General features: G+C 43.6%; 1 protein-coding gene across 2 annotated transcripts in view; it reads right to left on the bottom strand.

Moving 5' to 3' along the window:
- Nucleotides 1-5,898: 5,898 nt before the first annotated feature.
- CHAF1B (chromatin assembly factor 1 subunit B) overlaps nucleotides 5,899-27,026 on the bottom strand; it is a 29,748-nt gene continuing 8,620 nt past the window's right edge. Inside the window, exons 4-14 of one of the 2 annotated variants that reach the window (XM_069760764.1) lie at nucleotides 20,643-20,760; nucleotides 19,766-19,869; nucleotides 15,553-15,649; nucleotides 14,103-14,190; nucleotides 13,881-13,974; nucleotides 12,117-12,186; nucleotides 11,619-11,707; nucleotides 10,296-10,458; nucleotides 9,629-10,021; nucleotides 9,400-9,497; nucleotides 5,899-7,567 (exon numbers count right to left, since the gene is read on the bottom strand). In XM_069760764.1, coding sequence (XP_069616865.1) covers nucleotides 7,443-7,567; nucleotides 9,400-9,497; nucleotides 9,629-10,021; nucleotides 10,296-10,458; nucleotides 11,619-11,707; nucleotides 12,117-12,186; nucleotides 13,881-13,974; nucleotides 14,103-14,190; nucleotides 15,553-15,649; nucleotides 19,766-19,869; nucleotides 20,643-20,760 — 1,439 coding nt within the window. In that variant the 3' untranslated portion in view covers nucleotides 5,899-7,442. The remainder of the gene's footprint in view (nucleotides 7,568-9,399; nucleotides 9,498-9,628; nucleotides 10,022-10,295; nucleotides 10,459-11,618; nucleotides 11,708-12,116; nucleotides 12,187-13,880; nucleotides 13,975-14,102; nucleotides 14,191-15,552; nucleotides 15,650-19,765; nucleotides 19,870-20,642; nucleotides 20,761-27,026) is intronic. The other variant, XM_069760765.1, reaches the window with a different exon arrangement.

Below are 27,026 nucleotides of genomic sequence, written 5' to 3' on the forward strand. Positions count from 1 at the left end.
CACCTACTGTATCCTCACCCATCCCTTGTAGATTGTGAGCCTTCGCGAGCAGGGTCCTCTCTCCTCCTGTACCAGCTATGACTTGTATTGTTTAAGATTATTGTACTTGTTTTTATTATGTATACCCCTCCTCACATGTAAAGCGCCATGGAATAAATGGCGCTAGAACAATAAATAATAATAATTACCATACATTGGCGAAGTGTGACTCCTCCAACGGTAGGGGAATGGTTTATTAAAATAGAAAGCATCTCCAGACTAGAGGAACTTTCGAACTGGTAAGTCTACAAGCATGACTTGTACTTAGAAACTTGGAGACCCTGGAAAAACATGCAGAAGAAAAAAGCTTGATCCTACGTAAAACTATTAACCGAACTTTGGCTATACCGTCTATCGTATGAATGTTTATCGTTGCACACACGCGTGTATTTGTTTCGTTTTACACGTTGTTGTCCTTGCCTTTTTCCCACTTGCCATTCCTTGCTTTCCCAATCTCACCAACTTCCCCTCCCCTTTCACCTTCACCTTCCTATCCCCTTTCCCCTACCCCATCTCCAAAATTCGTTCAATTGACCAAGTTTTCTCAACTAAATTGTTTTGAGCTGCATTTATACAATGTTGTCATATAAACTGTTCTTTAAATAAAGAATTTATTTTAAAAAAAAAGTACACTGCCAGAATAAAGTCTTTTAATTGTAAAGACACCTTTATTTTAAATAAATACTTCTTGTCCGTTTTCCCATTTATTGCAATAATATAAAAAATAATAAACTTAGAAAATAATAAACCACCATATTCCTCACCTGTCCGCCAAGAATCCCTATATGATGCTATCCCATGAAGAACTCCAGCTATGCTACTTCTGGGTGGTTTGTTGAGTGGTGGCAGGCATGATGTGACCGCTCAGCAAGCCAGCCAGTACACACTGAGACAGGAGAGTGATTACGCTCCTGCAGTGTGTAGTGCTGATGTGAGGTCACAGGAGTTCATAGCTGATGACCCCTCCTTCACCTCACTGATGTGACCGCCTGCTGCGTGATAAAGTTTTTTCATGATGGTAGGTGTGAGTTCTGGCTAGCTTGCTGAGCAGTCGCATCATGCCAAAGCTCAACAAACTGCCCAGATGTATCACCACTGTCTTTGTGGGACAGCATCACAAAGGGATTCTTGGCAGACAGGTGAGGAATATGGTGGTTTATTATTTTTTAGCTTATAGTAATAAATGGGAAAAAGAGGGACAGGAACTATTTGTTTAAAGTAAAGGTGACTGTGTTAGTGATGAGCAAATGCGCACGGACAAAGTGTTATCTGAGCATGCTCAGGTACTAACCGAGTGTCTTCTGCGTGCTTGAATATGTTCAAGGCCCTGTGGCTGTTTGACAGCCACAACACATGCAGGCACAGGGATTTGAATGTATGGTTCGAGCACGTCGAATACACTATTTTCCCATGAGCATGTTTGTTCATCACTAGTCTGTGTTTCTTTCAATTAAAGGACTTTATTCTTACTGTGTATTTTTTACAATATGACTATGAGGTTAGTAATTGGGGCATCTTATAGATGCCTCATTTACTAACCCTAGGGCTTGATGTCAGCAACCATAAACCAGCTGACATCAACCCCAACGTTGCTACCCCACCTCATGGATGCACCATTTCTAGGGTGGCTGAGAGGTGATGCTTCTAGTCTGGGAGGGGACCAATATCCACGGCCCCTTCCTAGACTATTAATATCATCCCGCAGCTGTCTGCCTAACCTTTGCTGGTTATTAGTTATAGGGGGGACCACATGTCATTTTTTGGGGGGAGATTACCCATTTTAATAAACAGTAAAGGCTAAGTATACAGCTGTGAGCTGATGTTAATAGGAATCTATAGGAATCTCCATGGATATTATTATCCCCTTCCAGGCTATAATCATCAGCCCGCAGCTATCCGGCTTTCCCTCAGATGGTCATTAGAAATTCAGGGAACCCCAAATTTATATCTATCTACAGCTCTGGCAAAAATTAAGAGACCACTGCAGTTTTATAAAAATCAGCTTCTCTACATGTCTGACAGCCATTCCATTCCAGTGTTAGTTGAAGTACACCTCATTCTACTTAATGTGCTTCTGATTGGGTGATCACCTGAACCAAATCTTATTTAACGAAGGAAAATATATATAAAAAACCCTGCCGTGGTGTTCATAATCCTCTTGCAATAGGACAAGCTGGATGGCAAAACAAGTGCTAGTAATATCCCAAAAGTAATAGGAATGAAAATATAACTTTTAACCATGCAAAAGAGGTAAAAAGAGAACTCTTGAGTGAGAAAAAGAAGGGCTCAATTCTGGCTTTAATAGCAAAGGGACACAGTGAGCGTCATGTTGCCTCCATCGTTAAAATTTCTAAGATGGCAGTCCATTACAACAAGGTCAAACAGGAGACATTGGGGACAACAAAGCTACAGACCGGCAGAGGGCGAAAACAACTCTCCACTGACCGGGATGACCGTCATCTTATTCGAATGTCACTCAGCAACCGCAGGATGACATCAAGTGACCTACAAAAGGAATGGCAAATGGCAGCTGGGGTGAAGTGCATGGCAAGAACAGTTCGTAACAGGCTCTTAGAGGCAGGACTCAAGTCATGTAAAGTTAGAAAAAGCCTTTGATCAATGAGAAGCAAAGGAGAGCCAGGCTGAAGTTTGTATGTTCTCTCCGTGTTTGCGTGGGTTTCCTCCAGGTACTCCGGTTTCCTCCCACATTCCAAAGACATACTGATAGGGAATTTAGATTGTGAGCCCCATCGGGGACAGCGATGAAAATGTGTGGAGACTTTAAAGCGCTGCGGAATATGTTAGCGCTATATAAAAAATAAAGATTATTAATTTTCAGCTTTTCCCAACACCTGGTCGCCTAATGGTTAGACGGAGACCTGGAGAGGCGTACAAGCCACAGTGTCTCGCACCCACTGTGAAATTTGGTGGATCGGTGATGATCTGGGGATGCTTCAGCAAGGCTGGAATTGGGCAGGTTGATCTTTGCCAAGGACGTATGAATCAAGCCGCATACAAGGTTATCCTGGAAAAAGTTGATTCATTCTGCTCAGGCACTGATCCCCAACTCGGAGAATTGCTTTTTCCAGCAGGACAATGCGCCATGCCACACAGCTAGGTCAATCAACGTGTGGATGATGGACCAGCACATCCAAACCCTGTCATGGGCAGCCCAATCTCCAGACCTGAACCCCATTGAAAACCTCTGGAATGTAATCAAGAGGATGATGGATAGTCACAAGCCATCAAACAGAGAAGAACTACTTACATTTTTGTACCAGGAGTGGCATAAGGTCACCCAGAAACAGTGTGAAAGACTGGAGGAAAGCATGCCAAGACACATGAAAGCTGTGATTAAAAGTCATGGTTATTCCACAAAATATTGATTTCTGAACTCTTCCCGAGTTAAAACATTAGTATTTTTGTTTCTAAATGATTATGAACTTTTTTTTCTTGCATTATTTGAGGTCTGCAAGCAATGCATTTTTTTGCTAGTTTGACCATTTTCAAAAAATACAAAATTTATTGCTTGGAACTTCAGAGACATGTCAGTAGTTTATAGACTGAAAGAACATTTTACTCAAAAACATACCTATAGAGAGAAAAATCAGACAAACTGAACATTTTGCAGTGGTCTCTTTGTTTTTGCCAGAGCTGTATATATCTAAATCTATATATATATCGTCTATTCTGAGAGTCTTCCTCTAGTATATAGATGCGTTCCAGTATATAGAGGATGTGTCCCGTGCAGTATATAGAGGATGTGTTCCGTGTGGTGTAGTATATAGAGGACGTGTCCCGTGTGGTGTAGTATATAGAGGACGTGTCCCGTGTGGTGTAGTATATAGAGGACGCGTCCCGTGTGTAGTATATAGATGTGTCCCGTGTGGTGTAGTACATAGAGGATGTGTCCCGTGTGGTGTAGTACATAGAGGATGTGTCCCGTGTGGTGCAGTAGAGGACGTCTCTTGTGAGTAGTATATAGAGGATGTGTCCCGTGCAGTGTATATTGGACGTGTCCCGTGCGGTGCAGTAGAGGACGTCTCCTGTGAGGTGTAGTATATAGAGGCTGTGTCCCGTGCGGTGCAGTAGAGGACCTGTCCCGTGAAGTGTAGTATATAGAGGCTGTGTCCCGTGCGGTGCAGAAGAGGACGTCTCCTGTGAGGTGTAGTATATAGAGGATGTGTCCCGTGGGGTGCAGTAGAGGACGTGTCCCGTGAGGTGTAGTATATAGAGGCTGTGTCCCGTGCGGTGCAGTAGAGGACGTGTCCCGTGCGGTGCAGAAGAGGACGTCTCCTGTGAGGTGTAGTATATAGAGCATGTGTCCCGTGGGGTGCAGTAGAGGACGTCTCCCGTGAGGTGTAGTATATAGAGGCTGTGTCCCGTGGGGTGCAGTAGAGGACGTGTCCCGTGAGGTGTAGTATATAGAGGCTGTGTCCCGTGCGGTGCAGTAGAGGACGTGTCCCGTGCGGTGCAGAAGAGGACGTCTCCTGTGAGGTGTAATATATAGAGCATGTGTCCCGTGGGGTGCAGAAGAGGACGTCTCCTGTGAGGTGTAGTATATAGAGGATGTGTCCCGTGGGGTGCAGTAGAGGACGTGTCCCGTGAGGTGTAGTATATAGAGGCTGTGTCCCGTGCGGTGCAGTAGAGGACGTGTCCCGTGCGGTGCAGAAGAGGACGTCTCCTGTGAGGTGTAGTATATAGAGGATGTGTCCCGTGGGGTGCAGTAGAGGACGTGTCCCGTGAGGTGTAGTATATAGAGGCTGTGTCCCGTGCGGTGCAGTAGAGGACGTGTCCCGTGCGGTGCAGAAGAGGACGTCTGTGTTCCTGTTTCCATAATTGTTCTCTTGTGTCTACAAGACTGGGGAGTTCCACCACTCCTCTTGGGCTATCTGCACAAAAGCTGTTCTACCCTGTATGCACACATGGATTTTTCCTCTCTGAACCCTGTTCACACAGGTTATATACAGATGATCAGGTTTTTAAATACATCAGATAGGGATTGCATACATTAGTTAGGACTGCTCTGATAAGGGTATACCGTGAAGACTGGTAGAGCAGCTTAGTATACATTTTTTGCAAAAAACGTATCAACCAAATACCCTGTTTTTTACATCTTTTACTAGCACTTGCGGATTACTGCAACATTTTTTCAAACTGAGTGTTTTTTGTTTTACTATTCTCTTTTGTGTCTTCAGGTCTCCTGTGAGGTGTAGTATATAGAGCATGTGTCCCGTGGGGTGCAGAAGAGGACGTCTCCTGTGAGGTGTAGTATATAGAGGATGTGTCCCGTGGGGTGCAGTAGAGGACGTGTCCCGTGAGGTGTAGTATATAGAGGCTGTGTCCCGTGCGGTGCAGAAGAGGACGTCTCCTGTGAGGTGTAGTATATAGAGGATGTGTCCCGTGGGGTGCAGAAGAGGACGTCTCCTGTGAGGTGTAGTATATAGAGGATGTGTCCCGTGGGGTGCAGAAGAGGACGTCTCCTGTGAGGTGTAGTATATAGAGGATGTGTCCCGTGGGGTGCAGTAGAGGACGTGTCCCGTGAGGTGTAGTATATAGAGGCTGTGTCCCGTGCGGTGCAGTAGAGGACGTGTCCCGTGCGGTGCAGAAGAGGACGTCTCCTGTGAGGTGTAGTATATAGAGCATGTGTCCCGTGGGGTGCAGTAGAGGATGTCTCCCGTGAGGTGCAGTATATAGAGGCTGTGTCCCATGCGGTGCAGTAGAGGACATCTCCCGTGAGGTGCAGTATATAGAGGATGTGTCCAGTGCGGTGCAGTATATAGAGCATTGTGCAGACACGGCATCCTCACATTTGCCTCCTTCCTCCCCAGATTATGTGAACACAATGATGAAAACAACAAAGTTTAATTATATTTATTTTTAGAATTCAAAGTAACAACATCTGCCTGAAATCACAAAAATACACAACATGGGAAAGAAAAATGTACAAAACACAACAGTGAATGTTACAAGGAGCAGAAATATAATTATATAACAATACTAACACTGCAATCAGAACAGGAAGGTCCAACTCACAAGAAGTGAAAAGTATCGGCTAGACAACATGTCAGGCCACGTTTACATAGCGCAGCTCCCATGGGAACTGTAAGGATACGTTCACACGGACGGATTTTTCAATGCAGATTTTTTTTCCTGTATTCTTTCGGCAAATCCGAACTTTCCATTTCTTTCTGGTTTTACCTTTTACATTGCAGGGACCGAGGTTCTGCAGGGAAGTGACAGCGGAGGACATATATTGTCACTTTCCGCTGCTTTAGGATGAGACTTGATAAAATCCCACTGACTTTGTAAAGGCCCCATTTTTGGAAATCACAAAGTCCCAGCAAGTCCTGCGGACAGGCGATAACTCACTGTTCTGTGAATAACCTTTGTAAAGTCTAGAATCAATGAAATGTGCATAGGCCTGAAAAGCCGGGATGTAAAGCAGATGACAACTTTCTAATATTTTGTAAAAACGTCCTTGCAGATTAATCTTATATCTACAGTTTTCTTTTTCTGATATAGAGCTGCAAATCCCCTGTAACATAGCTACCTACAGTCACCACTAGGGGGAGCTCACTGTGTCTACACTGAACTCAATATCAGTATGCAGAGTGCTCCCTCTAGTGGTGGCTACAGATAACATATTTACAGTAAGTAATAAGTTATAAAGTATCCACTGCTGCTAGACTGGTGGAGCTCCGACCTCAGGAGACCGTCGGCCATGTCTGTCGTCTATTTTGCTGAAGTATAAATCGATGTTACCTGTTTCACAGACAAAACTCATGCAGGTGAATGTCACCACCTACTTCACTAGTCTTTTTTTGCTTAAATACTTCTCCTTTAAGTTGTTATTCTTGGTAATTGACGAGATATGATGTCCTGAAACTAGTGAGATCAATCCTTCGAAATTTAAAGGGATATTCCATCTCCGCTCCTCCTTTCTACAGCTGTCCTATGCATTATGACAGGAGAGGTGCTGATTACCACAGATAATCCATTCCCAAAGTGGGAGTGGAGATGGAATAGCCCTTTAATTCTGTGTAATATATTTCAACCAATGGATAAAACATAGGGCAATAAGTCTGATACTAGTGCGGTGCACATCTCTATTAACCTGATGCAGTTTTTCACTGTGTTTTATCATCACTTTCTCAAAGCCAAAGCGCTCAAAACTGCATCGAAAGATATCGAAAAATGACAACGAGAAATGGTTAAGCAAGTTGTAGGAAAATCCGTCTCAAACATATGTGGGTGACCTGAGAGAGACAGTGTGATAATGGACGAAGTCTGTAGTTGATCGCCGAGCGTCCACTGATGTGTAAGAATCCGCCGGATATCCGTCCTGCACTGATCGCGGACCAGTGCGCAGACAAGACAGTCACAAATCCACCGAGACTTTCCTACTTTGCTGGATCCGCGCTGGTGCCGGGGGTTTCATCATCTTTCACGATGCACGTGGACTGCTCAGTTTTCAGACGCTTTGATTCTGGGGGTTTACAGCTGGAGTCTTGAACCGGTGAGTTTTCTGAAAGGCAAAAAGAAAAAGTATTTTAAATGTAAAAATAAACCAAATGAGGAGGGAGATCCATTGTTACAATGGTCAGGAAATGGGGAAAAAATATCAATTGGATGGAGTCATCTGTAGAAAATAAATCTTGGTGCTTAGAAAAGATCAGCCCAGGAGACAGGCACTCACAGCGGAGTACGGATGAAAAAGAAAGGCCTTCTACTGAATCCGTACTCCGCTTCCAAGGAGCAACCGGCGGGAGTGTTATGATGCAGACCCCACAACGATCTGCTCAATTGTAGGACCTTAAAAAATGAATTAAATATACTGTATATATGTATATATATATATGTACTGTATATATGTGTATCACATACATACTAGATGGTGACCCGCATCGGGTATTGTAGCATATGTATGTACTTTATTTATGAAGTTTTCAGAATAATGCAATGAATACACAGGATTCGGCAGGGCGCGACCAATCAGCGACTTTTGGTTCAAAGTCCGCGCCAATTCACGGGCGGACTGCGCCTATCGCTGATTGTTCGCGGCCGGGCGTGACCAATCAGTGAAGCCAGGGCCCCGGGTGAAAGAGTCTCAGTGGGCCCCGCTCTTTAACACATACCACGATTCATGATGCACAGATACAGCAGAGAAATATAGCACAGCCCACGTAGTATATAGCACAGCCCACGTAGTATATAGCACAGCCCACGTAGTATATAGCACAGCCCACGTAGTATATAGCACAGCCCACGTAGTATATAGCACAGCCCACGTAGTATATAGCACAGCCCACGTAGTATATAGCACAGCCCACGTAGTATATAACAGCCACGTAGCATATAGCACAGGCCCTGTAGTATATAGCACAGCCCATGTAGTATATAACACAAAGGCCTGAGCTGGATCCAGAAGGTGAGTATATAATGATATATATTTTTTTTTTTTAATTATTTTTAACGTTAGATCCCGCGCCAATGTCGCTGATTGGTCGCGCCAGCTGGCCGCGACCAATCAGCGAAGAGGGATTTAAATCCTGCCCCAATGTCGCCCAATCAGCGAAGCCCATCAGTAACGTAAATATCACATTACCCTCACTTAAAAATGTGCCTATATTTCCACGTAATAATAAAATTAGGTAGTTTTTTTAAATAAATGTTGATATTATGCCCTTGTCTTTAGGTTGTGAAACAAGTATTGTACCATCTAATTCTCATATTGGTGGTGTGAAAAGCCCATCAATGCAAGGTGGGCCCACCGGAGGATCCTCCTGCTCTCCTGTGGGACAGTCCGTGCCTAGCAGTACATGTACAAGAACGGAGCTGCTTAGTTTACATAAGCCCACCACCACCAGTGTTTGTATATGGCCGTGCACCCTTATCCCCTTCACTTTCCCTGACAGGTTTTAACTACATCAAAGTTGGATCCTATCTCTTCCCTGGTTCACTTAAGGCTTGAGAGAGTGGTAAGTCAATAGGATTAGGGTCACCTAAAGGGTTTCCTCATTCCAACAAAGTGAATATGACTCTCATGCACACGTTGCTTATTTTTTCCTTGCAGACTAAAATCTGTCTGTCAACTCTTTCAGCGTTTTTGCTACAGATTTCACCCTTACTAATGAGAGGGAGAAAATATGAAACAAAAACGAGGCAAAAATACATGGATTTTACCCAAACTGAAGCCGCACCGGACTGGTGCGTGTGTTTCTATATCCGCTATCAATTCATGGACTGGGATGAAAACTTGACGATCGAGACCCTTCTGTCTGCACTTCCGTGTCTGATGTCCATATTATTATGGAGGTGGTCGTGTGGAATATTAATCCATAAGCCGGTATTACTCACCATTGCTACCGGGCTCCAGTCGGCTGGGCTGGGGGGACTCCGGAGGGATCTGCTCTATGTTTGTTGAATTTGTCTTTACAGGAATCAGATTAATTCTCCTAAGGAGGGAAAAAAATGTTTAAATCAATGAGAGGAGAAAAAACAAACAAGTAGTGACAGAAGTATTGTTTTCTGGTTGTGCGGACATGTAAGATGCGGCCACCTGCATGGATCACTCAGAGGCGCTCACCTGGGGCTGGGCGTGGTGGGCTTGCTCCAGGCTTCCAAGGTGTTCAGGGTAATTCTTCTGGTCTGACCAGCTTTATTTTGAGACCCCTTCCTTTCCTCAGATGTGGGGGTCGCAGGGATAATGTTTATTGCCAGCGGTGTTGTGGGATTTTTGGAGGCAGACTGTTTGCTTTGCATAGGAGTGGACGGATTAGACTGCTCGCCCGCTCGTGATATCGGGGATGATACCTTCCTGCCTTGTGATCTCCGGGCCTTCTTTTCTGAGGCAGAAGGAGTACTTAACACTAACGCAGGTTTCTCTTTCAGAGGAACTCCGAGTTCTCCGTCATCAAAAGATACAAATGAGCAGTAGCCGTCGGTGGAGGAGATGGACAGGAACGATCCGTCGCTGGACCTGCCACGTAACAAAAAACAAACAGAACAGAATAATGAGTAGTCTTAATGGCGATATCGTGGACAGCTGTTAGTTTTGGGGGTTTTTTTGCGCAAGACTACAGGGGTTTACAGAGAGGGGGTCACAGTCACTAATGGCATCTAAAGAGTCTTCATTCCCCAGCATTAGGATGACGGCAATCTGCAGAGGATGCAACAAGGCGAGTATGGGGAGCACAGATAAATTACTTTTAGCATAGTCCTAGAAGCTTCCGTGTAGGATGCTACGATCTTACCAGGATATGTCGCTCAGGGTGTGATAATGCACATTGGAAATGTAACCAAAGGGGAAAAGCTGCTGCGTGTCGTAGAAAATCACAGCGTCTTCTGAGGCAACGGCGAACACCATGCGGTAAGGCAGCGAGACCAGACTCTGCTGGGGAACCTCTCCGTTAGCATCTGGAACAGGACAAATCCCCCTTCATTAGGTCACGATCCCCCTCTATACGCCAGAACAGAAAGCTACAAACCCGGCTCTTCTTGTCACAGTAAAATATCTGTCCAGAGCAATAATAGCAACACACAGCGCCATGAATATTTACACGAGGACCTGTAGAAAAAGGCCGTGTTCTCATTATATAAGTGCTAAACGTGCTCATGGGCCAGATGGAAAACATCTCACTACAATATATGTATATTATGAAGGACACCACCGAATGTTCACCTCCTCGCTGAATTCTCAGGCCGCCCCTCTGCGCGTTTCATGCTGTCTTTTCCTCTTTTTTCTGTCGTACAGTGGCGTATCCCTGGCCTTCTCACTATAGGCCAGAACTTCTGAGCACGTTCACGCTCTGAATGTCACTGTCTGTTACAAGGTAGCGATGTTGTTGCACCCTTATAATGCGCAGTAACTTCCAGGGCGTGGATGTGACCGGTAGTCCTGGCCTATAAGGAAGAGATCAGCGATACAGAACATGAAAAAGTAAAGGAGACAGAAAGGAGTGTGATAAGGGGTATAGGAAGGAGGGCAGCGAGGAGCGGAGAGAACGTCAAGGGGGGCCGTGAGGAGTGTAGCGGCCGGGAAAGAGGGCTACGAGGAGCGGAGAGGCCGGGAAGTAGGGCCGCGAGGAGCGTAGCGGCCGGGAAGGAGGGCCGCGAGGAGCGGAAAGGCCGGGAAGGAGGGCCGCGAGGAGCGGAAAGGCCGGGAAGGAGGGCCGCGAGGAGCGGAGAGGCCGGGAAGGAGGGCCGCGAGGAGCGGAAAGGCCAGGAAGGAGGGCCGCGAGGAGCGGAAAGGTCAGGAAGGAGGGCCGCGAGGAGGACCAAAGTGGCTGAACAGGTGAGCGCTGAGTATTTGTTTTGTTTCAAAACCCTGACATTCTTATCTGGGACAGATGGACTCATTCTTATCTATGAGTAGCACATAAGTTGGACGTTCCTAAGCAAAGATTTGCCTGCATGTGTTAAATATAATTAAAAACAAGCAAACAAAAAAAAAAAACAACATACGGTAATTCCCAGTTCTGGGTTTAGAAACCCAGCGCTGCTTTCATGTCACTAACACATTCTGAATAGTGTAATAATTCAAGCACAACACAAATGTGAGGATTACGATACGTCACCTTTAGCTGTCGCTCTTAACTCAAAAAAGACAGGGCAACATCGAACGGCAAGTGTCGCCTTTCCTGGGCACGGGAGATGAGCTATGGGCCTGACAAAACATATTATACATAAATTGTAATTAATAAAAATAATTAAAATGACATCGATAGAAAAAATGCATTAAATGTATAGATATTTTATTTTTGGTTGTCTTAACTTAGATCTGTTACACAATTTTCTTAAATGACCAATAGGGGGAGAGAAGAAAAAAAAAAAAAAATGAATCCCTGCCATTAATTAAGGTTATTCTCAGATATGTAAAATTTGCATCTGTCTAAGAGTTTGCGGAATCCCCGTCCCCGAATTCCCTTGTATCTTCAATCAGAATGCAGAAGCTGGAGGCAGAGACCACAGGCCCACGCTCATCAGCAGCAGGAACTTCCTCCTGATCATCAGTCGACTGTTCATGGACAATATAGAACTTTAGTAAATTGTACATTTAATAGTCGAGCACTTACCTCTTCAGACCCTTCCTAGAGAACACGTATGTTGTGTTAACAAGCGACTCTCCGACCTCCACAAATCCAGCTTCAGATTGGGAAAAGACAACAAGCATTAGGGTTAGAAACGTCTGTAACACTTGCATGCAAGACCACCGCTGCATTCCACTAGGCAATAAGTGGGGGTCCCAGAGGACAGTGACTGATCAATGTGGCAGTTGTCAACTGTGGTGTGGAGGGACTGTAAGCAGATTTCCCAATACAAGCTGCAGGCATTAATAGCTCTCAGCTGCGGAGCGCTCATGAGTGCAAGTGTATGCAGCCTCTCCTCACCATGCCTGACGTGTAGCTGCAGAGTGTACTGAGCTGTGTGGGATTACAGCAGCAGGGAAGACACTGAGGAGCTGTCAATCAGGATATGTGGGTGCAAATTCAGAAACATCAGGGAGGAGGGACGCTGAGGAGCAGCCAATCAGGCTATGTGGGAGCAGATTGAATTAAGCTCATGAATACACTAGGTCTTGAGCTCTTCCAGTCTCTTGCTGGACTTAAAGGTTTAAACAGGATTTATACTTCCAGTATAACATTGACTTTCACGGCAAATATATCAGACACACCAGGTCTAATGGTTCTAAGGTATGCAGCTTACAATGTAACATAGTAACATAGTTAGTAAGGCCGAAAAAAGACATTTGTCCATCCAGTTCAGCCTATATTCCATCATAATAAATACCCAGATCTACATCCTTCTACAGAACCTAATAATTGTATGATACAATATTGTTCTGCTCCAGGAAGACATCCAGGCCTCTCTTGAACCCCTCGACTGAGTTCGCCATCACCACCTCCTCAGGCAAGCAATTCCAGATTCTCACTGCCCTAACAGTAAAGAATCCTCTTCTATGTTGGTGGAAAAACCTTCTCTCCTCCAGACGCAAAGAATGCCCCCATGTGCCCGTCACCTTCCTTGGTATAAACAGATCCTCAGCGAGATATTTGTATTGTCCCCTTATATACTTATACATGGTTATTAGATCGCCCCTCAGTCGTCTTTTTTCTAGACTAAATAATCCTAATTTCGCTAATCTATCTGGGTATTGTAGTTCTCCCATCCCCTTTATTAATTTTGTTGCCCTCCTTTGTACTCTCTCTAGTTCCATTATATCCTTCCTGAGCACCGGTGCCCAAAACTGGACACAGTACTCCATGTGCGGTCTAACTAGGGATTTGTACAGAGGCAGTATAATGCTCTCATCATGTGTATCCAGACCTCTTTTAATGCACCCCATGATCCTGTTTGCCTTGGCAGCTGCTGCCTGGCACTGGCTGCTCCAGGTAAGTTTATCATTAACTAGGATCCCCAAGTCCTTCTCCCTGTCAGATTTACCCAGTGGTTTCCCATTCAGTGTGTAATGGTGATATTGATTCCCTCTTCCCATGTGTATAACCTTACATTTATCATTGTTAAACCTCATCTGCCACCTTTCAGCCCAAGTTTCCAACTTATCCAGATCCATCTGTAGCAGAATACTATCTTCTCTTGTATTAACTGCTTTACATAGTTTTGTATTATTATCTGCAAATATCGATATTTTACTGTGTAAACCTTCTACCAGATCATTAATGAATATGTTGAAGAGAAACAGGTTCCAATACCGACCCATGCGGTACCCCACTGGTCACAGCGACCCAGTTAGAGACTATACCAGTAAAATCTACTGATAGACTATCAGGGCAAAGAATAAACAAATCTTCACAAAGGAATAGTCTGAAGAAACAAACCTGGGGTGAGGAGGAGAGACCCATCAGGTGTGAAGGTCAGCCTCCTAAAGAAAGATTTCATACTATCATCATGATACATCCGGTATGTTTTAGCCTGCAAGTGAGAAAAATTCATACATTTCAGAGCCTAAATTAAAGATTCACAAATCTCCATAAAAAAAACATAACGGAGAAACAACGTTCACTACAAAAACACGTGACAAAGAAAAATGATTAGCGTACCTCTCCCTCAGGGGTGGGGATAGCGGACGTCATCTTGCTGACGTTGAAGGCGACTCTCTTGGTTTCGGTCCTGTAGACTCTCATCACTCTGCGCACACAACAAACTGGTTGTATATTTCAATTCCAGTCTAAACTTGCAGAGGTGTTAATTTACAATAAATAAAACTATCAGAGAAGTACAACGTGCACTAATAAAGTGAACCGCTCTCGCTAATAAATCGTGTCATTCCTGCCATTAAATGTGACAAATGCCACGGAGGCTCCAAACAGTCCACAAATGGCACGTATCTATACGGATGCATGGGCAGAGCTTCGTAAAATCACCAATTTTTTTTATAGATTTAAAGTGATATAGATCAGTAAAAATAAATAAAAATGAAAAAGGGTCTGAATCCTTAAAGGGTTAAATTACTTCCTATCCTTACAGATGTTCGTGGCTATCAGTCCGATCACAAGCTGCCGTGGCTCTCCCAAACTGAGCGTGTCAGCCTTATCTATTTCTACGAGGCGGTGACTCTCGGGTCGTCATTCTGTGCATCGCAGTCTGATATCCACGGACGTCAGGAGACACAATAAGGCTTTGGTCTTTACTTTTTCCACACTCAGACAATATCAAGCACAATTCATCAGTTGCCCATTTGTTTTTTTAAATTATTATTTTGAAAGTCTCTTTATCTTTCTATTTGTTAACTTTTTGGCACCAAATTCATAAAAACGTTGAATATGTTCAATGAATTTTGTGCAAATAAAAAAAGTTTTATTTTTGCGACTTTGTCTTCACATGAAATGTTGCAAAATTTGTGCAAAAATTTCAGGTTCACATAAAAATCACTTCTAGAGGATAAATGGGGGACGCTGGAGTACAATTGTGACCTTTTTATTAAGTCACAATTGATGAAATCGGCAAAAAAATATCTGGAAACTACGAATTCTGCAAACATAAAAGAAATACAGCAAAATAATAAGAAAAAAAGGAGCAAATTAAGAGAAATTTGTTGCAAAAGAAAAATAGGCTGAAAATGTAATAATGAAGTGGGACCCAAAAAACTTTTCATTCAGTTCCTATAATATCCAACTAGTTCTCCTCCATTAATTCTGCGGCTACCATAAGAAAGCAAAGATTCTGGGATATGTGGTCCTCTGCCATAATTAAATATGTACCGGCTTCCCTGATTCAACAAAGCTTTTATGACAAAACTGGCATAAAAAGCTTTGAAAAGTTGAAAAAAAAATTTGAGCAATGAGAGGCTGCTCAAAAAAGGTTTGTAAGTTAACGATTTAATGCCATTTTCATCCAACTGGAGGAGCTTGGGTGGGATGGGGGCATAGCCATTTCTGCTTGTCAAATTCATGATGGGCGACGGCGTTCCTTACGCCTGAAACCTTACTCCAGTCTCTCCTGACTGGAGTAAGATGTGAGGCTCACAATACAGTACGTAGCAAGTCTCACCGGTCACAGCTCAGCGTGGCGATGTACTGTCCTAGAGGGTCCCAGGTGACTCCCTGCACGTAGCTCTTATGCTCATTAAATATACCGACTTTCTGGCCTGAAAAGGAGAGAAGTTCACATTATAGACGAGTCACCCGCTCTTATTCTGCAGTCTTATTCCTGCATGTGTTGAGGTTGTCGAATAGCTGCGAGACATGCAGCCACGAACATATATTTTGAGCACGCTGAAGATACTTTTAGCACCAGAGTATGTTCACTCATCCCTAGTAGAGATCCTTCAACATCGTCTATACCCAGCGATCAAGTAAAGAGCGGCTCTCCCATAATGGGTTGTAACATAAGGATAAGGGCTCATCTGTACCAGTTTTTTTTGGTCAATATGGAGGAAATTATTTTCCCTTTATGGACTATCCTTAACACTAGAAGTCCCAGAAATTTCGAGCTCCAAAGGTTCCAAAGGTATGAAGAAATGTTAAATGACCCCTCTCTGGGACTTCTAGTGTTAAAGGGATGCACTAAAGTCAATCTAAAATTTAATTCTAAATACCTATTTAGTGCCATAAACTAAACTATTTTCTGATATACTTGTATTAAAAATTCCCTACCTCAACTGCTTTTCTACTTTTTTATCCTATTTTTTGTGTGATGACACTTAATTTGAGAATTGCAGTGCATACTGGGATACTCAAATCAGGGGGCAGAGGCTGCGGTCACTGCCACTGCTCCTGCCCGAAAAGAAGTGTCATGAGTGATGCTCCTTTCAGGGGCTGTGCTCGCCCCTGCTGTGTCTCTTCCCTGCAACCTCTGCACAGTGACAGCGTCCGCTCTGTTGTCGGCTCAGATCAGTAATAATCAGCCAGCAAACTGCCGTTTCGGAATATCCGGCATGCAGGAGACTAGCGCTGTGACATCACTGGTCTACTGCATGCCAGTTTTTCTAACATCGCTCGATTGCCGGCTGAATTGATCCGAGCCGACAACAGAGCAAACGCTGTCACTGTGCAGATCGCACAGAAGGACGAGCACAGCCCCTGAAACGAGCGTCACTGATAACGCTAGAGATTCTCAAACAATGAGTCATCACACAGGAAATAGGAAAAAAATAGAATAGCAGTTAAGGAACGGCAGGGGATTTTTAATACAAGCATATTGAAAATAGCTTAGATTACAGCACTAAATAGATAGAGATTTAGAATGAAATTTAGTTTGATTTCAGGCCACCCCTTTTTTTTTTTTTTTTTAAATCAAACTTTTTATTGAAGAAAGCAAAAAGGATAAAATTACATACATAAGCATGCATTCATGCATTAGAGTACAAATGATAATACTTTCCCCATTTTTTAATAAATGTAAATGCACCAAACACATCCCTCCCCACTTCAATAACAAGAAAACCTTCCCCAACCTCCCCCCCCCCCCCCCAACAATCACGATTCTACAATCCTTATCCAATGCTGTACACTCTTTTATAACCCTAATATCCTATTTTTGACAAGTTCTGTGGAAGCCAATCTGGAAAAGTCCAACCAGCCCCCCAGATATTCTCATAGTGGTTCATGTTGCCTCTTTTCATGTATACGCTTCGCTCCATAAGGATTACAAAATTAACTCTATTTACAAATTCCTTCAGTTGAGCAGCAGCGTCAAAAACGCAGTGTCCAGATGTTACAGCATAGTGGAGGGGATTTCATGAAATCCCGTCTCCACTATGCGGTAAAAGACGCATGCAGCAAACCCGCGGAAACGGACATGCGGCGCGTCTTAAGAACGCAGCATGTCCTTACATTGCAGAAACAACGCAAGGACAGCGCAGGTGACCTGCCAATGACCTCAGGTGCAGATTTTGTCAGGATTTTACCTGCATAAAATCCTGAACGTGGACACATACCCTAATAGTTGCTTCCGTCACTCTTTCCACTAAATTTAGGACCACAATCCAAAATGCCTGTAATCTTGGACAAGACCATAGCATATGAAGAATATCAGCTTCATCCATCGTACATCTCGGACATCCAGAGTCCGCCCTTAGTCCAGCTTTTTTCATCCACACTCGTGTCCTGTATACCCTATGTATAGTCAATAACTGCGACACCCTTCTAGATTCACTTATAGATATTCTAGGGACAGATTGTAAAATCGACTCCCACTGATCATCCGATATGTCTCCCAAATCCCTTGTCCATTTGGATCTAGTCAATGGGTTTCTATCCAAAAACGTATCCAGCAATCCCCTGTAAATTAGCGATATAAGACCCCTAGTACCCCCCTATGGACCAAGTATATTCAGCATACTGTCACTCTGTATCACCATCGGTGACCTTCTCCACTGTCTAGAGAATGCATGTCGCAACTGCAGATACTGGTAGAACATATTATGCTCCAAAGGGAACTCTTTCCTTAAATGTCTCACCATCTGGCAGCTGCGACAGATACCATATACCTATTCTTCTCCACTGTCCAAAATTCCATAGACTTAGCACTTCAGTCAGCCGGGGGTCATACCAAATGGCTGTGTTTCTCCCCTCCATAGCTTTATTTTTTTCCACAGTTTTTCAAGTAACGCCAAAGTTGGAAACCTTTTAGGATTCAGACGAAATTTACCCGCATCCAGAGCAGCCAATAGCGGACCCCTCCCCACCACATGAGAAATAACCTTCCCCACTGAGCTTATAAGATCGTGATCCCCCCATCCCACCAAATGCTGGCACTGGGACCCGATGTAATACAACCATGGGTTGGGAAACGCCAAACCTCCATCATCTTTTGGATGTTGCAACAGTTCTAACTGAATACGTGCTTGACCTCCTTTCCATATCAAATCACGGAAAACGCCATTAATTTTGTAAAATCTATTTTGAGGCAGCCAAACCGGTGCATTGTGTAGCACATACAAAAGCTGAGGCATAAGTATCATCTTTATTAAGTTAGCACGCCCGGCCATTGTTAAGTTTAATTTCCTCCATGCCATAATTTTCTGTTTAAATTTACCTAGCAGCGGGTTCAAAGTAAGTCTTTCATAATCTTCAATATTATTTGACACCCAAGTAAGTAAATTCTGTAACCACTTGAACCGGAGTTGGCTGATCTCCTACAACAAGAGTCCCACCATCCAGCGGTAACAAAACGGACTTATCCCAGTTAATGCAGTTCCCAGATATACCGGCATGTTCGTCTAGAACCTTCATCACCGTCCCCAGGGAACCCTCCGCATCTCCCAAAAAATAGCAACATGTCGTCAGCATAGAGTGCCACTTATTCCTCATGTATCCCATATTTCAATCCTACAATATTTCGATCCCTTCTAATCACTGCCGCCAGTGGCTCTATTGCTACAGCAAACAATAAAGGGGATAAAGGGCATCCCTGTCGTGTGCCTCTAAACAAGGAAAACCCCTCAGACATTCGCCCACTAACACGTACCTTGGCCCTAGGAGCAGTATACAACGACTGAACCCATTTGGTAAACACTTCCCCAAAGCCCATGTGCTGGACGTAGCCCACAAGTATTTCCACTCTACGCTATCGAATGCCTTGGCCGCATCCAACGACGGGATCGCTCTATGCCCTTCACTATCTGCCTTCACTTGCATGTTAAAGCCGCCCCTTTAAAGAGACTCATCTTCTTTAATATAGTTTAAAAATTAGGCCATGGTAGCACCTTAAAAAAGGGGGGTGTCTGATGTTCTCCAGCAAGAAGGGGTCATCCTGGGACTCCTGCAGCCAAGTCATGAAGGAGCTATAGTACGTCTTCTGAAGGTTCTGTAGGAACTTAGACCATTGCAGTCAATCGGTGGCTGCAGCAGTCACCTGACAACGCACCTTCCCACTCACCAGAAGAGGAAGTCAGGAGATAAGTCGAGAATACCAGCCGCAGTGTGGAATTTTTGCACCATGATGACTCCATTTTTAAAATATGACAAAGCAGTGGACGCCCCTTTATGGTCAGCAATCAGTGTGTTATCAAAGGGGCAGCAGAACTGAGTGGATTCCTGCAGCTTCTCGAATGCAGTCCTAACACAGCTACATACCCATGACAGTGACTGTCAAGCTTTTCTACTTGTTGTGTAGAACCAATCCCACATTAATAGTCTATGCAACATATTAAGAAGAAAAAAAAAGTTTCATGGGTGGAGACGATAACCCGGAAGAATTGTTTGAGATGCTTAAAATCTATTTAAAAACGAAAAATAGCAAAAGGCAAATGTAACCCCACCTTTAACTATATCCCACATAATTGCTGAATTATCCACGGATGCAGACACCATGAAGTTGCTGTCCTGTGTCCAGCTAATGTCGTACACATCTTCCAAGTGACCCCTGCAAAAATGCAAAAAGAAATATTTAGATTTTGCCTTTCCGGAGGTTGTCTGCCAACATAAAAACGCAGGAAGGTTGAAAGAAAACTCAATATATTTTGTAGCATCTAGGGGCTAATAAACAATCCATAACAACACAATAATAATCTTTACTTTTATATAGCTCTAACATATTCCGCAGCACTTTACAGTTCGCACACATTATCATTGCTGTCGCCAATCGGGCTCACAACCTAAATTCCCTATCAGTATGTCTTTGGAATGTCGGAGGAAACCTGAGAACCCGGAGGAAACCCACGCAAACACGGGGAGAACATACAAACTCCTTACAGATGTTGGTGGGATTTGAACCCAGGACTCCAGCGCTGCAAGGCTGCAGTGCTAACCACTGCGCCACCGTGGTGCCCCACAGATCTAGAATACAGTGCTCAAAAAAAATATAATAAAATATATATATTTGCCCAAACTAACTCAGATTTCAGATGAAGACGCAGAGAGGAGGATGCGACTTCTTCTGATATTTAGACTCCTGCAAAGTCATGATGTTACGATAGATGTAATCACACAACATCATTATGACATTGAGGGGGGCCTAAAAATCACAGGAAGTGTCCAGGACCCCGGCATTCAAGTGCCAGCTGAGGTAGTTCACAATGCCCCGGTCTGGGTGCCATAGAATCCCAATGTGGACACCGGATCAGAGTTGTACAAATCCTTTTTTTTGCTCAACGCTAGCAAGAGACATTAATTGGATGAGGCCCTAAAACCAGATACCTTAGAGACTTAAAGACAGTCCAGTTTTCCTTGTTCAGCTCAGTTTCTTCTTCGTCGTTAAAAGGAGTGGATTCCAGTTCTTTGCTTTCGCTGAGTTTCCATAATAAAATGACGGCATCTGCGCAATAAAAGTAAAACATATTCCAGTTATCAGGAACTCAGAACATCTGACTGAACTCAGACACCAGAACCCTCGATTACCTGGAAATTCAGGGCAGTTTGTAGCTCAAGTATAGGACAGTTTTAAGAAATCTAGTCCCTACGCAAACATTTTTTAATCCCATCACGACATATGAGGTAAACTTATGTCACACGTCATGTCTCTGCGTTTGATGGGGACTCTCACGCCAAGCTCACATCTTTCTCCGCACATGACATGTGATCACGAGGCGCTGATGGGTTGTAATGACAGCTGGGGGTCTGCTGATGACCCTCGTGCCTTTCATTACGATCCTCCTGCAAACACCGACCTGTGGCTGGCGTTCATAGATCGTGATTTTCACTATATACAGCAGCGCTGATGCAGACGATTGCGGCTGCAAGTTCCCTAAGGGGACTAAGAAATACAGGAAAAAGTGAAGAAAAAAAAAAAGTAAAAAAACAAAATGTTCAAATACCTCCAATTTTACCAAATTAAAAATAAAGCAATGAAAAATTAAAAATACACATTTGGTATTCCTGCATTCGTAAAAGTGTGAGCAAAAATCTATAATACCGGTAAATGAATTAGTAAACGTCGTAATGAAGGGGGGGGGGGGGGGGGAGGCCAAAATAGTTTTTTTTCCCCATCGCCACATTGTAATAAACGGCGATCAAAACATTGTATCAGTAAAAAAGTCAGTTCAGGTTGCCAAAAAAATAAGCTCTCACCCAAACCCATATATCGAAAATTGAAAACATTACGGGTCTTAGAAAATGGTGACACAAGCATTTTTTTTTTTTTTTTTTTACAATTTCCGATTAAAAAACAAAACAAAACAAAGCTATACATGTTTGATATCTATGCAATCGTACCGATCTGGAGAAGTATATTACCAGGTCAGTTACATTATATAGTGAACTTGGGGAAAAAAAAAACCTCAAAACAAATTTTTGGAGGGAGAGGAAAAAACAAGAAAGAGAAAAAAAAAAAGAAAAAGAAAAAAAAAGGAAAATCCCCATGTGATGACCGTTAAACTCGAACATTTTACTCATATGGGTAAAATCACTCTGGTTCCACGGTCCTGAGCACTATAACAGTCTGGTGTGTCGGGGGCGTGACCGGATGTGGAGCTGAGCGGACGTGCGAGGCTCGAGCTCCCTAACCACCAGCTATCATAAGCGGCCCAAAGCACAGTGAGGTGACCGGAGGAGGTCAGATCTGAAGATAAGATAAGCCAGGCGGTGGTGCACTCCAGGAATGAAGCGAGGGAGAAGGAGGGGGCAGGCGCCCAGCAGGGTCCAGGTCTTTGAAGCGATGGGTAGTTGGATCCAAGATGGCGACCGCAACTCTCACCACGCGGCCGCCGGCAGCAGCAGGAGTGATGGCAGTGTGAAGCAAAGGTCAGAGCTGCACAGTGAATCACTCCACCAGCCCCAAACTCCCAGCAAAACTGAAAGATCCCTGAGCACACAGAGCTATTCACCAACGCTGCAGTCCCTGCTTTTCCCCCCTGCTAGGAATGCTGAAGGTTCAGAGCCTGAAGATTTACAGCCACTAAACACAGCCCTGACCGTCTCCTCAGACTCTCCTATTACAGACTCCAATTCTGCCCCTGTCACTGTAGCCACACTCAAATCCCTGCTGGGAGACCTGAAGCAAGCCATTCATACTGATATCACAACGGCTTTCACTGAGCTACATAAAGAAATAACGCAGATTGGCGACAGAACCTCACACATAGAGGGGAAACTGGAGGAATATACTACGGCGCACAACCAACTAGTAGACGCGCATAATGAAGCGGACGAAGAAATCATGGCCCTAAAACTGAAGCTTGCAGACCTAGAAGACCGATCCAGGCGCAATAACCTACGTTTCAGAGGAATCCCTGAGAGTGTGTCAGCGGATACACTAAAGGAGTTTCTAATGGACTTCTTCACAATTCTGGTGCCGTCAGCAGAACAGAGGGACCTGCTGATTGACAGGGCACATCGGATCCCCAAACCAAAGTCTGCTCCCAGCTCCGCACCGCGAGACGTGATAGCCAGGCTGCACTTCTACCATTTCAAGGAGGCAGTGACCAAGTCAGCGTCAGCAAAGCAAGAACTTCCAGAAAGATTCCGGAACATTCTGGTGTTCACCGACTTGTCTGCGACAACCCTGAACAGAAGGCGAGAATTCTCATCCGCAACCAAGATTCTACGGGACAACAGTATTGTCTACAAGTGGGGATATCCAGTAAAGCTCATCGTGACGAAAAACGGAACTTCACACGTCCTTGCGTCTCCCAGAGAGGCCATGACCCTGCTCCAGGAATGGTCCCTGACATCAGTGGATGAAGATACCAGCTCCCCACTAAAGAAAAGACCCCCGACACTGAACAAAGAATGGACCTGATTCTCACGCAAGTACTCTGTTACCATATGTATCCCCTGTGTGCCTATGCCAGGACACCACACTGTTATTTTTTTGCCTGGCTGGCAGGTTGAAGGGGCATGAGAATATTGCTTTCGTTTTTTCTATTCTCTCCACCCCTTTAATACTGGATAGGAACGACTATCCAGTTGGTTCACATAGAACCGGACTCTGAGTTGTACAAGTTGTACTTGTTCTGGTTGTTGTTAATTACTTTAACCCCTTTGTTTCCCTTATTATTATCCTGTATCTGGTGACTGATTGAATTTTTTTTTCTTTTTTGTAACTGATGGTATTTCAAATATCTAGCATTAATGTGAAAGGCCTAAACAGCCCTTTCAAGAGATCGTTATTATGGAAGGAAGCCCAGGCACTCAAAGCGGACATACTATGTGTCCAAGAAACTCATTTAAATCGTGATGATACCCATAGACTACAACATAAAAATTACCCCCATATCTATGTGTCATATGCGGCGAAAAAGAAGAGAGGGGTAGCGATTGCAATAAAAGACACTGTAGCGTTCCAGCTTGTTGATAGCGTTCTGGATGATGAAGGCAGATATGTAATATTGATATGTAGTATCAATAACAAGGTGTATACAATTGCATCTATATATGCACCCAATACAGGTCAAATCACTTTTATTAAAGACCTCATAACTAAATTATCCAAAATAAAACAAGGATCCCTGCTAATCTGTGGAGATTTTAACCTCGTCCCGATCCCCAACATAGACAAATCTTGGTGCTCAAAGAAAAAGTCCCAATCCCATGCGCTGTCCCAGTGTCTTATATCAGAAGAATTGTATGACACGTGGAGGGTCCTTCATGCTTCTGAAAGGGATTATACATATTACTCCCACCCACATAAAGTATATTCAAGAATAGATCTAATAGTAGTGGATAAATGGCTCCTACAAAATATACAATCAGCAAAAATTGGGAACATAACCTGGTCGGACCACGCTCCTGTAACATGCCAAATTTAAAGAGACGTACAATAATTTAACTTATTCTCCGTGGAGAATTAATAACTTCTTAATAGCCTCAGATAATATTAAATCCCAACTTAACGACCTTCTCCAGGAATTTTTTGATATCAATAGTACCCCTGACATATCCCCGACCACAGTGTGGTGCGCTCACAAGGCCTATATAAGAGGGCGGCTAATACAGATAGCAGCGCAACACAAAAAATTGAGAATGCGACAAATAGAAGAGCTCAATAAAAATATAGCAACAATGGAAAACATCCATAAACATAGCCCATCACCCACGGTATATAGGAAACTACAAAAGGCAAGATACGAACTATATCAGCTATTCCAATATAAATATGAGCATAATTTGAGGAGGAATAAAGCTAAATATTATTGGCAGGGGAATAAGGCGAGTAAAATACTTGCCAATAAGATTAAAGCGAGATTAACAAAGCAAAAAATAGCTCACATACAAGATGATCAAAAGAACAAAATATACAACCCTAAAGAAATTGCGAATACTTTCGCAAGATATTACTCCTCACTCTATAATCTCAAGACCGACAACCTTATCCCACAACCCAACGCTGAGCTAATTAATAATTTCCTGAATAGCATATCTTTACCCCAAATCCCAGAGGATAAATTGATGGCAATAAATCAACCTATAAGCCAAAAAGAAATCCAACAAACCATTCAGGCAACAAAAAATAATAAATCCCCAGGACCGGATGGTATAACTAATGAATACTTGAAGTTATTCAACCAAATATTGTCCCCACATCTATTATTAGTCTTCCAAAATATATTTGAAACAGGCAAAATACGAGAAGAAATGTTACAAGCGACTATAGTCCCTCTTCCCAAGCCAGGAAAAACTCCCGATCATCCAAGTAATTTCAGGCCAATATCCCTACTAAATACTGACCTCAAGCTGTACTCCAAAATCTTAGCAAATAGACTCTCCGATGTAATCCCTTCCCTGGTGCACAGAGACCAGGTTGGATTTATCAAATCTAGACAGACATTGGACGGCACCAGACGAATGATTGACCTCATCCATGTGGCGGGGAGCGACCGGACGCCTTCTCTGCTCCTATCCCTGGACGCGGAGAAGGCGTTCGATCGGGTGCATTGGGGATACCTGTTTGAGGTTCTGGCCAGATTCGGATTTACGGGTAATATTGCTAAAGCAATCACTCTGCTATATTCTCACCCATCAGCATCGGTTTCTGTCTCTGGAATGATGTCGGACAGGTTTACTATTACTAACGGGACGAGACAGGGGTGTCCGCTATCACCCCTTATATTCGCTTTGGTGATTGAGCCTCTAGCGCAGAAAATTAGATCACACTCGATGATATCAGGAATTCAGGTGAATAAAACGGAACACAAAATAGGCTTATTTGCTGACGACATCATTCTAGCGTTAACAAACCCGACAGAATCATTACCGGCAGCAATGCAAGTAATCGATTCATATACTAAAATATCATATTATAAGCTGAACGTGTCTAAATGCCAGGTATTAAACCTGACCCCTCTCACAAAACACCCCAAAAGCTTTGAGAATAAGTACCCTTTTAAGTGGGAAAATGACCACATTGAGTATTTGGGTATTCGGCTGACACTCTCGGCAGATAAAATGCTATCACTGAATTATGAGTCTCTAAGGAAGAAAATCCAAACTGACATGTTACGTATGAAGAAACACGAACTATCATGGCTGGGCAGGATTGCATCGGTAAAAATGTTCATTCTCCCACAAATACTGTATTTGTTCCGCAATCTCCCCATCATATTCCCAATGAAAATATTAAAAGAGATTCAAGCAATGATTTTAAAATACATTTGGCAAGAGAGAAAACCCAGAGTCCAAGCGGACACGCTTTACATCCCTATGAGTAAGGGTGGCCTGGGGTGCCCCTCAGTGGTCCGGTACTACAGGGCCGCATTATTCGAACAGTTACGATTCATGTGGAATAATGATGATGATCGGCACTGGATAGCAATTGAAAAACATTTGATGAGAACCTCCAATGTCTCAGCTTTTTACCATGCACATCAAACTAAAGTCCCTAATAGAAACCTAAAAATGTCCCCAACAATAGACGCGGCTCTGGAGCTATGGAGTGTGTTGACTAATAAATTAGGCCTTATACAAACCGCATTCCTCAAAGCTCCTATAGAGACACTGGAGCATTGTATCCCGGACCTCAAACTTAAAAATTGGAATTTACCCAAAACCACCTCAATTGGGAACTTGTATGAGGGGGAGGAATTAATTACTTTTACATCATTGAGAGATAAATACAATGTTCCTCAAAGGGATTTTTACAAATATTTGCAGATGCGGCATTTCCTAACTGAAAGGAAAAAACAGATGCCTGCACCGCCATCTAAACTTTACTCTATGCTGATGAACCCGACATCACAGATTAGAGCGCTGTCCACAAGCTACGACTGTATGTTGGAGAATACTCTGCCCTCTCTAACTACATACCTGCAAAAGTGGGAAAAAGACCTAAACTGCACATTCACACCCGATCAGTGGAGGGCATCCTTCTTAATTATTGGAAGCCAATCTAAATGTACTAACCACATAGAAAACGCCAGGAAATTGTTATATCGGTGGTATTTCACTCCCAGTAGATTGTCCAGGATGTTCTGCAGTTCCCCAGACACGTGCTGGAGGTGTGGAGACCCCTGTGCAGACATGCTACATATATGGTGGAGTTGTGACAGAATTAGACGTCTGTGGGCAGCCATAGATCATCTGATGTTCCAGATTTGTGGTATACCGGTGACTCTTAATGCACAGCAGGCGTTACTCGCTATTGATTTG

This window comes from Ranitomeya imitator, chromosome 3, assembly GCF_032444005.1.
Source record: "Ranitomeya imitator isolate aRanImi1 chromosome 3, aRanImi1.pri, whole genome shotgun sequence".
NCBI classification, from domain to species: Eukaryota; Metazoa; Chordata; class Amphibia; order Anura; family Dendrobatidae; genus Ranitomeya; species Ranitomeya imitator.